Genomic DNA, 12,584 nt, shown 5'->3' with positions numbered 1-12,584 from the left:
CTTTCCTCAAATTTCTCTGTTCAAGAGAAGGTTTACTCATTACATTCATTTGTCCTTCTGCTAGATCTATCTTTTTGCTTAAAAAGCTTTTTTTCTCTGAAGTTAACACTACTCACGTATTAGTAGAAAAAAATTAGATACTCCTCCTGCTTTTGTTTTGATAAATAAGCCAAACACATTAATCTCTTCTCACAAAACAAGCTCACTCCACTATCTTGATCATGCTAAAAGCTTTATCTCTTCATTTTTCTTGAACTCAGGTGACCAGAAACACACCACACCCACCACAGCTGGTCAGACAAGTAGGGTGGCCGGTAACGGGCTTGCAAGCAGCTTGGCTGAACAATTCTCTCAAAAGGAAAGAGGGGTGAGGTTCTCCATCTTTTCCTCCATTTGCTGATTACAGGTAAACCTGAGAAGTGGGGTTAAATTGAAGACTCAAGTATGTGCTGTAATTTGGGATTATTTCAGATTTTTTGTATCCCTTGGAAGTATTCATTAAGCTTTTATACTACTTGGGTAACCCTTGCCCCTCTCTGCTTCCCGTTCATCCATGCAAAGCGAATATGATGCTTTGCTATTTGTTCTTTACACAGCATTAGAGAGCAAAGTTGATTAATTTTATGACACAGCACTTGAGATATTTAGATTCTGTTTGCTTTTCTTAGATTTATGTGACTGTGCTGCTTGCTTCTCTGCTTTTAATATGGTTATTAATGTTCTAAAGGTTTTTGTTACATTCTGTTTACATTCGTTCATTCAAATGTTAAAACATGTCCTGAAGAGAATTACTTATCAAAACAGTATTTTGGATTTCTGAAAAAATGTAACTTCTCTCCTAAAAAAATCCAACCCAAAACCAACAATCCACTTTCATAGAAGCAAAATTAAGGAAAGACATTAGTCGAAAAAAAGTGTATTTGCATATCTTTTAGAATCCGCTATAAAAGCTACTTTTGAGGGTCTTCATTTCCGGTTACCTAACAAGATGCCATTAGACTTTTTTTTTTTTTAGCACTGCTAAGGGTACTGCTTAAAATGATTTTAAATTGCAGTTCTGAGCACTCCGCCACTCTGAAGCTCAGGCCCTGTGTGGGTCAAGTCGGCCATCTCCTCTGAATGGCCACTCCGGAAGGCACTGGCTTTAAGCGAGCTGGTTCAGAGTGCGAACCCACCCTGGCAGAGGTGGGAACGGAACGCGGGGTTTCTGACGGACTGATTAAATGCCTCAGCTGTGCTATCACCAAGAAAGAGAGTTTAAAGAATGACTCTGAAAGGTTATTTTCACTGAATTGCTGAGTACATAAAATGTGTTGAAAGAAAGAGTAAAACTTCTTGAAAGGGTTTAGAAATGGTTATATTTATAATCTGTTGTGGTAGGATTTTCAAGTCCAGTGTTCAGTGAAGCTAGACTGACAAATTTATTATAGTTATAAAGCTGAGAAACCTATTAGAAGAAATATAATAGAAAGTACATTTTTGTGAAGCTTTAATAGGAACTGAAACAATTCAACAAAAGACTAAATTTGGTAAAGGGGGAAAAGTCATTTATTAAATCTTTCTAAGAAGATTGACTGACCTTTCTTTAAAAAGAGTGGGTTTTTTGTAAAAAATGAAAAGCTCTACCTTCATAACAACAACCTAGTAAAAGGGTGTATTAGAAACTGGCTTCTTGTGCAAGTTCAGTTATTTTGATTGTCAGTAAATGTTGGTGTTCTGCAATAAGAGAAGCATTGTTGCCTCTCTAATTTCTCTCGGGGATTGAAGAGACCCATAATAAAAGCATTCAAAATATAAACTGAAATAAAAAATATAACACTCCTGCTCAGGTTTGTATGGCAAAAACCAGAGACAGAAACTATGGGCTGAGCTTTCAGCTCATAAGGAACTCTGCCAGAACTGTGAAGGTGGTGTTATTTCTTCTACCTCTGCTTACAGTAAAAGTCAAGCTATTAATATCAGGCATCTTGACAGTCACATAAATGCATATATTAAAATTCAAAGTACTTTTTGCTTCTGTAGATGTATCATCTTTATGGAATAAGACAATTTTAATGTAAGACCAGATGGCAATAATGTTACTTGCTCACACTGGATGAAAGTTCTAAGCTGACTTGTATATCCAGCGCAAACAGACCAAAACTGAAGACAGCCGCATCCCAGAGCAAGAGCGGACACAAAGTTCAGTAGCCCAGTCTGTCCAAAGGGGCGTGGGAAAGCAGCTGGAAGGCTGTTTAACCAACCAGTGCCTGCATGTGACTGGATTCACATGAACATTAGCAGGCACTGACTTGCTCCTTGGTAAACTCACTGTGGTTTCAAATAAGAACCTCAAACCAGGCCGAACCTGACAGGCTTTCTGTCCATGTGGCAGGGAAGATTGGTCTGGAGGAAGCCCACTGAACCTCCACAACAGCATGACAGACGTAAGCTGTGGTTGGTTTTGAAGCAGATGATGAGATACTGATCAGGTACCTAACTCCAGGCGCCAACCTGAGGAAGCCAGTTTCTCAAAGCTCCCTACACAGCCTGTATGGAAAGACACCTCTGGTCCTTCAGAGCAACTCCAACTGCTCAGCCTGATGCCCTGCGTCGCTGTCAAGAAGAGCTTGTCTCTCTGCACCGATCAGGGAGGGAGCCTAGGAAAATCACCCTTCTCATGTACAAACGTGACTCGCTCGCTTAAGCTTCTGTCCCCCTTGTTCATGCACATCTTCTCGCTGCTCTCGGGAGGAGCAGGTCCTTGGTGCACAAGGGAAGCAAGGTGCAGCCTACACGGGCAGGCTACGGTTCTGCCTGCCCGATCACAGCCAAGCATCCCCCTCCACGTGCTTCACTCGGGAGCTGAGAATGGTGGCTCTCCAAGTGTTTGTTTTTGCTGGGTTTCCTGTGTTCAGTTTAGGAAAAACAGACAACAGGAGCTGTTTGAAATAAAGATGTAATTTACTATCCTAACATGCTGAGAAGCAATTAGATTCAAGCTAATTACCACAAATAGTTTTTATAATTACTTGTTAAACATTCTACTACCTGTACATCTGTTAAAGTCAGTTGAGGCCTGTAGAATTTTTTTTTTTTTTTGAAGAGAAGGCTTAATGTTATTACTCAAGGGCCAAACTCTTTTCTTGAAATCTTTGAAAGGAAGTAGCTATGCCATAGAAACTACTGATGGAAAGCACCTCTTAGGGCACGTATGCCCTTGACAATACTGAGTGGGTGTATCAGTAAACTGTCTCAAGAATTGTCTAGGCTAGTTTAAGTTCTGGAACAGTCCTTCTAGTTGGTAGTAGATGTAGCTGTGAAATATAGAGGGAACTTTCTCAAAAGAAAAAAATTAAAAATAATTTGTAGCTGAATACTGATTTTCTTAGCTTTGTCCTATTTATCAGGTTTTTATCTCTACTTGAAGCGTAAAGAAAATATTCTCTTCCTTATGTCCCTCTACCACCACCATTACTTTTTTCTTTGACATTGGACAGAGTTTGGCCTGGCCTGATCCACAGTTTTACACCGCACTTTCACAGGCACACAAACCAGTTGGAGCTCCACCACCTCTGTGCCCTCACACTCACAGCTGTTGGTTCTTCCCTGGGCTATAGGTTTTCCAACTCTTGTTCTGAATTTGACTCAGCTGTCTCTACTTTGGACAACGATTTTTGCACCAGCTGACGGGTGCTCTGCCCATCCTGGTTTGTTTTTTGGGTCCTGGTTCACCTGAAACGGGTCTCCTGGTGTCTGGGGGCAATTCGAACAAGCACACACAGGTTGTTCACATTAGTTTTTCGAGGCATACAGTAACACATTGGAAATTTTCTTTCAACAAAGTGTGACTTCCACACGTGTAACTCTCTGTCCCACACCAAACACACATCTTCAGCTGCCAAATAACAAAATGCAAAGACAGGAACTGTGGTTGGGTTGTCCCACCATTTATGAGCTTTATCTCAGCTCTAATCTTACTACCACAGAGAAGACATCCATTTGTAACCCTGAACAGAGAACAGTATGGGACCTGCCAACAGTAAGGCTGAGAAACTCCCTGAATACTGGAACGTGAGAGGAAAGAGGAATGAGAAATCAGTTCTTGTACTTTCTAGGTTTGATGCTTTATTAGCTTGCTCCTGCACTGGGAGGACATTTCCTTGCACGCCTTTGCCTTTTTAGCTTGTTGTAACTTAAAGCAGCTTTGCACAGGGCTTGTGCAGTTGACTGAAACTCTGCCGACCTTCTGCAGCTGATAGGAAGAACTGCCCGAAGCCGAGGTGATGGCCACAAAATGCTCTGATGGGATTTTATGGCTCTTAGACTGTCCTGTAGGCCTGGTATATTTTAGCAATGGTATCACTTCAGAAATATTTATGAACAGATAGACTTTGTACCTCCAAGTGGATATTAAGCTACTATAGCAATAGAGGTGTACCTCCAAAAGGTAAGTAAAGCAAAGCAATTAGAAAAACACATAAAATATATACATTTTTTAAAAAAAGTTTTGAAGTGGTTTCATATGAAAAACTCCTTACTGTTTTTCCTTTGAAATACTCCCGGTTTAAAATCCCATTACATAAAAACATTCCATTTTTTAGAAACTGACATATGGCAAAAACTGGTACCAGTAAATAAAAGCACATAAAGCTAAACCGCGCCATTCTACATGTTAGTAAAAATGACAAAATAAAATACTAGCTATATAAACTACGCACAGGTGTGTAGCATATTACAAGCAAAAAACATATCTTGCAATTATAAGCCTACAGTATTTATTTCACTTGTCTGTAATTACATTTTATACATGTTTGTTTAGTAATATCAATCCAAGACATCATTTTGAGGATATAATTAACTGCATGTTAGAACAGAATGTGTGTGACTGGTTTTGTGTGTTGCAAGATTTAAGTGCCTCTGTTAGCTGTGTTTAAGTGCCACCTAGTGTTCCAATTCACCAATTTCGCCCAAAAAACCCTTTTCTCCTAAATTTTCACAGTAAAACCAAATTATAGGGTTAAGAAAACGCTAGGGTCACAATGTCCCCATTTCAGTGCTAGCAGTAAGTCCTTAATCTGCATTTAGTCACTCACAGAGTACATGATCTCACGCGTAACACTTCTACTGCAGACTGCGACCAAGCAACAGAGAGACTACTCCGGCGTCAAACTGTACGCTCGGTGATATTAGCGCAAATGGGCAGTAAACACAGTTCTTTGAATATTTATATCAGTGATCCAATAGTAAATTAACACAAAGATAGAAGTATTTAATGAAGACACAGACATATAAAAACTTAAAAATGTTTTTGTCTGTAAGATGCACAGCACAACCGGCAACCAGAGGGGGGGATGGGATGACGGACAATGTAACAGTCTACAGAGCATGCTGCAATTAGATGCCAGCGCATGAAGATACGCAAGAGAGAGCCCTTCCCGTGTAACTGACTCCTGGCTACAAAGCCCCGTTTCTGCAGGGACCCCCCCCTGACTGCACTGCGGGCGCTTCGCAGACACAACGATTCCGCTACTCAAAACACCCTGATGTTGGGCATTTCTGGCTATCGCGAGTGGTATTCCTTTTTTAAAAAATAAGTTTAAAGCTTATCTTCTTGACAAGTTGGGAACTGATCTAGGTTAGGTTGCTCTTCTAGTGAAAAAAAGAACATTAGTACTGAAAAACTACATGCAGAGTTTATAGCTCATTAGCTATGAACTTACAGAGTGTTCCATCCACTGTCACATAAAGCAGTCATTAAGAAATTATGGTTTCCATCCTGTCTGTTTCTGCAACACTGAACAACTGATAGTATCTGTAGCTTAACTAAAACGGTCCTTGCATTCTCTCCACAAATGGCATACATAACAGTTTATGTAAACCAAACTTCAATTTGTCTCTATTCTTTCCGAAATTCATTAAATGCTACAAGAAAGAAAGATCACCCCCATTACAGAGAACTGGTGTAGCTCAAAGTAGAATATAGAAAACACTTAGGCTTTCCATTAAATTTAGTGAGACCGTAACCATTAGCTTTTCACACCATTAGAAATGAGGAGACTCCTATTTCTCCGTATCATTTATTGGAAAGTCTTGCCTTTAAATCACAACAGTAAAAAAATTAAGATTTTTTAGTACTATTCATCCTGACTGCTGTAATAAGCAGTGGGAAGTTGATGAGTACATTAAAGAATTTCTATTTAATTATATGTCATAAAGGGAATTAATGAGTTTGTTGCAGAAAATCAGAGAATGGAAAAAACAGAAAAGACAAAGAGCTGAAGAATCACAAGAAAAAACTTCTGACCACAGTAAGAAAGGCTTGTGATGAGGCGTCTTAAAACATTGTGATCGAAGAGTGTTTAGAAGTGAAGACAAGCTCTTTCAGAGCAGCTTTTAGAGATCACCTGCAGATGTGCATAAAGCTACCGGGCAACAAGGAAGAAAAATGAACTTTCAGCTGTGTTTGGCTTAGAATTGTTTGGTTTCTGTTTTCTGCAAAGGACAGAACATTCACAAGAAGAGGATGAGTTGTACTTGTCTTAGAAGTACGTTCCGATGGATGTTTGCCCGCGAAGGAGCAGAGGGAGGTTCGGTAGCCCTCCAGCTTTGAGGCCTGGAAGAACCTCCAGGCCAGAGGCACCACCGCACCGTGGGGCCCGCGAAGGCCTCTGCAGCACCCGGCCGCCATCCGCACCCCGTGCCGACACCGTAAGGCTGGGCCTCCGGTAGGAAAGCCGACAGCCGGCATCGGAAATAACTCAGCCTCGCCAGAGAACATGACGGCGCTGATCTGGCGCTGGGCCGAGCGGCCTCGGCAAGGGGCGAGCGCGGGCAACGCCAGCCCGCAGCGGGTTCACCCCTCCTCGGCGTATCGGGGCTGCGGAGCCCAGAAAGTTTGCCCGAACTACTGCGTGCGGGCGCGCAGGGGAGGGCGGCGGCTCAAGCGGCCGATCTCACCGCGGCCGCTGCCTGGATCGCCGCCGCCCGCCTAAGAGCTCCCTCCCGCCATCGCCTCCCTCAGCCGCCCTCAGGCGTAACGGACACCGCACGAGACCGCCCTCCAGCCGCGGGCCGCCCGCCGGCAATGACTGGGCCCTGCGTCCTCTCCCTCCTCCAATCCCAGTGGCGAAAGCCGCTCCCGACCTCGCCTGATCCCGCCTACCGAGATGCGACGGGGCCAATCGGCACCTACGGCTAGGCTCCACCTTTCCGGCCGTCTCCATGGCAGCGGGGGGGGGGGCGTTAAGGTGTTGTGGGAATCATGGTGGGTGGTTGCTTTGCTTTTCGAAACCGGCGAAGCTGAAGGTAAACTAGGTCTGCCTATTTATTTATTTTACTTTCCTGCATTCCCCTCCCTCAATCCTATAGAATGGTACATTCCGGCGGGCTCGTAGATCCTGCACCCCTCCCACTTCCCAGTGGTAGGGCTAAGGGCGGTTCCCGCCTGCCCCTCGGCTCGCTCCATGCGGCCCCCTGCTCCTGAGGGGGAGCGCGCGTCCCCGCCGCCCGCGGCTCGGAGAGTGCTGAGGGGCGCAGCCCCGCTCGCCTCGCCTCGCCTCGCCTCACGCCGGGGCAGCCGTGTGTGAAGCGTTCGCCCCGCGGTGCTGCGGGCGCTCACGCTGGGTACCCGCTCGCTGTCTGTAAGTCAGGCTCCCGAAAGAGAGGTGCGTGCGGCTGCGCTCCCCCCGCGCCAGGTTCTCGCGGGGCCTGAGGAGCGGGGAGCTCAACGGAGAGGAGGCTTTCCCTAATGCCCCCATATCTTGATGAGACCCTCTCATGCCCCCGCCCTTCAACGCTGTGAACGTCGGATAGGTTCTTTTATTTTCTTGGATTTTGCTTAACAACTGCGCCGTCGCCTCTGAGGTGAAAAAAGTATTAGCCTGTAAACCACTCTCAGCCTTCTGAAAAGCACTGTAGGATTTTGGTCTGCATGTGGTGGGCAGTTGGTTTCCTGCATATCTCCAAAAAAACCCCAATCACTAAACAGTTTTAAGCTGTGTATTACGTCATGTGCTGTGTTACAGTACTGAAGAGCTGAGTTCAAGAAGTTTTCCACTTAATTTTTCAAGCACTCAGAAATTTAAACTGGTTTAGTAGCTTATTTGGTTTTGTTAAGTTATTTATTAAGTTTATGAAGTTATTATTTAGTACGTGCCTGTACTTATATACAGGTTCCTGTGAACAGGGTGCTGTAGCTGTGAGGTGTAGTTATAAATGATATTTACAAGTATAACTTTGCATCCGGCGTAACATGACAGAAGCCAGACATCACTAACGTAAAGAGTAACACATAAATTATGCAAGCACGTAGTTTGCGTGTGTGGTTGTAAGCATCTGAGACTTTGGGAAAACTTAATGTGAAATCTGAAACTCGAAAGTCAAATTTTAGTGCTTTCATAAATGATTAGAATTCAGTAAGCTTTTCCCAAAACATATTGTGAACATTAGTACTGTGCATGTATTCAAAGCATAGTGTAACAATGTCTTTTGGTGAATATTGAAATTTATAAGCAGGGTTTGTGTAGATAGCTGATACATAAATATCATGCTGGCAACTTTTTAACACAGACTTGTTTAATACTGGAAAATATGTGTTGATGTATGTCTTTGGAATTTTAATTTCACTTGGTTTTCCTTTAATAGAGTGACAAAACTGGGGCAGGCAACTGAGAATGTCATCCTATTTGGCTCAGGAGGTTCACCTTGCTAGAAGACATGAAGAGATGTAAGTAACTGTTCCAGTGCTGCGGCCTGCCTCACAGCAGTTTGTGTTGTGGTCTTGGAGACGTCCCTCTCTGCCCATGACCCGCCCGTGAGCGCTGAGTGCCAGCTCTGTACAGAGCACAGTGGTGTTACAACGCGGGGTTGGTGTTCCAGGAGGTGGCACTCTTCCTTCATGAACTATTGGAATTAGCATCACTGGTTGCCGTGTAGGGTATTTAGGTTGATGAGGTTTTCGACTTCCAATGGTGGTAGTGGTTTAAGATCTCCATTGTTAACCTCCTGTCACCGTTAAATTCCTGTTTGGGGAAGGTAATTGGATTCTCTCACTCTACGCCTTAATTATAGAATTGCTTCTTTGTTACCCTGTAAACTCAGACTGTGAAGCAAATACAGTAATGATTCAGAAAAATCTGCTTTTCTTATAACAACTAGTACTTGCCAGTGAGCAAGAGTAGTACTGATCAAGTCACCCCAACCCACCCTGTCTTTCCTGTTCTGGGAGGCTCAGTGCTTCCAAGCACCTTGGCATATGAGGGCTGCTGATTGCAGCATTATAGCTTCGTACGAGCGCAGCAGGTGGTGTCTGCCTGTACCTTTTCCCTCCCCCAGCACACCCACCCTACAGCCGGCTTAATTAGCCCCATAGTTTTGAGAAAACTGGGTAAGGTAAAAAGGTTATTTTCTATCTCCTGAGCAAAATGTTCTACCCACTTAGCAAAATGTTTTCCTTTGTAGACTGTCTCGGAGATCAGAGCTGCTACAGCAGATGGAGACTTATCTAGGAGACAAAAAGACTAAAAAGACATGGCAAACGCAAGCAGCTGATGCAGCTCGTAAAAGGAATGCAACACTTTTAAATGTAAGTTTCTGCAACTACCAGGGACCGCATTGAAATGTCATGGTGGCATAGCTTAAAGAATTAGGAAAAAAAAGTGTTTGCTCTATAGTTATCATTTGAGTTCTCCTATATACAGTTTGCTCTTCTGGAACTTGATCAAAAGTATTAAATGGAAAGTCTTTATTATCTGATGGCATTGCTACCTTTTTCCCATGCCCTTCTTATGTGAGCCTCGTGGTGGCAGCTGCTACTGTCTTTTTTCTTTTTTTTTTGAAGTACATGTAGAGGTGCAACGCAGACTATTACGTGTCTTCTTAAGAGTCTGGCAAGACTCACAGCACCTTTACACTTTGATTCAAGATACGGAGGTATGTTTGCGAAGAGGGGCTGACCAGCCTCTAATGCTTTTACTCCAGGGTAGGAACTGTTCTCCCACTGTGGTTGTGTGAAGTTGTGGAAGAAGTTCTCAGCTTAGTGTTTTGCTTCAAAGAGGTGTACAGTGACTTCAAGAATCTTACTTGCAAGTCTGTAAAAGCAGTGTTTGATGTTTCTGGCTCTTCCTGGTGGTGATACCATTAATAATTTTAATAGCTGTTCTACATAATTGTTGTCACATTTAGGTAAGATTTGTGTTTCCAAGGTAAATTCACCAGGCGTTCAAGAATGGGCAATTAAAAAGATCTAGGTTTGATGGCAGGGACTGGAATGCCAAAACCTCTTCTGGACCCCTTAGCCTAGGCATCTACGTTTGAAGAGATTGCACTTGACCACTAATATGAGCATGCCGTTGAATAATGTTTGCCTGTTTTTTGGGAAACAGCAGAAGAACATACCTCTTGTGCATTTTCTTTAAACTCTTAATCATAAAGGGTCCATATTGCATGTATTATGTTTGTTGAAACAGTAAGTTTTACTCTAGAAAATGACAAGATTAATTTGTGTCACAAAGTTTTTTGTTTCTTCATGCAGAGCCTGGTTAAGATTTAAAATGTTCACATTTCAGGTAGGTATAATTCTGTTGCAGGCCCTCTTTGTATTTAAATAGGAGTTATGTTTAGGGAGTGGCAGAGAAGGCAGAACAGGGATGCCTTCTTTACTATTCTGTGACAGGGAAGAGTTTTCAGCTTGGACTCTGGTAAACGTGCATTCTGGGCTGGGGCAATCAAGCCCCTCTGTAGCAGGTATAGACAAGTGTAGATGCTTCGGTGGGAGGCTGGGGAGAAGTGGATGGCTTGTTTATTTTTTCCATAGTTCGTGCTCCATTGATTTAGTAATTTCAGCCATTATGACTCCCATTTTCCATACGTGTTTTATAATAGATTTTTATTTCATAAATACATTTTTTATAAATCATTTGTGTTTTATAAATACATTCTCAGTTAACATAAACAGGCATTCCTAATAAATGCAGGATATATTTCTGCATGCTGAAAGCTTGTTGTATTGGAAATGTTAACAATAGCTCAGACATATACAGAGTGTAAATATTTTTGCAGTTAAACAGATATTTGCCATCTTCTGTCACATCCTCAAAATTGTTCCTTTCAAGTGTCAAAAATGTTGGTGTTTGTATGGAAAAAAAGCAAAAACATACGTATCAAAACAAATTCTGTTGCAGGATAAAGTAGCATAAATCAGTTTAAATCTATTAATTTTGTACTAGTTTTAACAGGCATGCACTCCTGCAGATGCTTTCTGATAACAGAAGACAACAGGAGAAAAAAAATCTATGCAGAATAATATATGAGAAGCTTGAAAACAAGACTGATTAATGTGCCAGCTTCAGAATATTGTTCCTGATACCAGGCACTGTACATTTCACAGTTACCATGTGGAAAGTTGTTGATTTGGCCTACTCAAAAATACATGGACATGATGAAGTGTTATTTTTTTATTTGCATTTCTGGTTTTCTGCATGTAAGCAAAATCAGTTGTTTTCAGTATGCGATCATAGCAAAAGACATTTTTCTTTCTCTTGCTGGTTGATATTTATGCACAGGAAAGCATCTCAAAATTAATTTCTTTTCTAATCAGTAGGAAGCAAGGAACTAAACGTATTTTTAATTGAAATTTCAGTATTATAAGCACTGGTTCAGCGTTTTAACATAATTGCCGGAGCATTTTCCTTGATGTCTTTAGAAGGACACTGCATATTAAGAAAATCTGTGTCTTTTGGTACTTACATGATGTTGTTGTAATACAAGCGGAAATTAGACTAGTATTTATAATCTAATTTGTGACATTTGTCAGCAATATTTCTTGTGTTTAGAAGAAAGTATTACTGTGCAACAGCTTATAACATGAAATAGAAAATAAAGAATGTGCTACATAGTAGTTAGTATTGGGAAGGTAATTTAGACCAAATTTAATTTCCTTCACAGGCATGTAATTTTAGAATTATTTAAGTGGGATTCTGTCAGGCCGATATCAATATAAGTGACAGCTGAATTTGGTCCCCTAAAAGTGATGCATGTGTCATGCATTCCATTTTACCTCTGGGGAAGGGTCTTGAATTGTTTTTGTTCCAGTCCTTGTGGTTTTAGGGGAAGCGTTGTAAGATGCTCTCTTTTTTTCAGTACTGTGACATATTAGATTTGCTGGTTTTTCCCCAGAAGTTTACGCTGCTGACGTATTTATATGTATATTGATGACGGGGCTTTCTTTTTCATATAAAGCTTACCAGTGGTATACACACACAATAAGTGCCATCTAATCTTTCAGTAGTTCCAGTTATTTTCTGAAGCATGGTACACCTTCCAGCAAAAATTTCTTTCACTGTCTGTCATTAAATCAGTATTCTGAATGACAATAGACTGCACAACATACAAACTAGAGCAAGCAACAAAAAGACACATCCAATATCTAGGCTATGCCAAAGTGACCTTCTCTACTAAACATATCTGCACAACTGCTGTCTCCTTTCTTGCCTGAAAGACACTCATTTCCCATCACCGTAAACGTTCTGATGACTTAGCTGAGTGTATAAAGAAATAATGATCTTTTGATATCCTTCCTTCCTGTGACAATTCCTACAGGAATT

General features: G+C 41.9%; 1 protein-coding gene across 7 annotated transcripts in view; it reads left to right on the top strand.

Moving 5' to 3' along the window:
• Positions 1 to 334: 334 nt before the first annotated feature.
• CEP15 (centrosomal protein 15) overlaps positions 335 to 12,584 on the top strand; it is a 40,319-nt gene continuing 28,069 nt past the window's right edge. For 2 of the 7 annotated variants that reach the window (XM_075432511.1, XM_075432517.1), the window contains exons 1-3: positions 7,438 to 7,646; positions 8,626 to 8,707; positions 9,442 to 9,565. In XM_075432511.1, the coding sequence (XP_075288626.1) occupies positions 8,655 to 8,707; positions 9,442 to 9,565 (177 nt within the window). In that variant the 5' untranslated portion in view covers positions 7,438 to 7,646; positions 8,626 to 8,654. Of the gene's footprint in view, positions 368 to 7,219; positions 7,297 to 7,437; positions 7,647 to 7,671; positions 7,846 to 8,625; positions 8,708 to 9,441; positions 9,566 to 12,584 lie in introns of those variants that run through there. The other 5 variants (XM_075432516.1, XM_075432512.1, XM_075432514.1 and 2 more) reach the window with 5 other exon arrangements.

Source organism: Opisthocomus hoazin, chromosome 11, assembly GCF_030867145.1.
Source record: "Opisthocomus hoazin isolate bOpiHoa1 chromosome 11, bOpiHoa1.hap1, whole genome shotgun sequence".
In the NCBI taxonomy this organism is placed as follows: domain Eukaryota; kingdom Metazoa; phylum Chordata; class Aves; order Opisthocomiformes; family Opisthocomidae; genus Opisthocomus; species Opisthocomus hoazin.
Note: the sequence above shows the minus strand (reverse complement) of the source record. Positions and strands in the feature narration are given on the sequence as shown.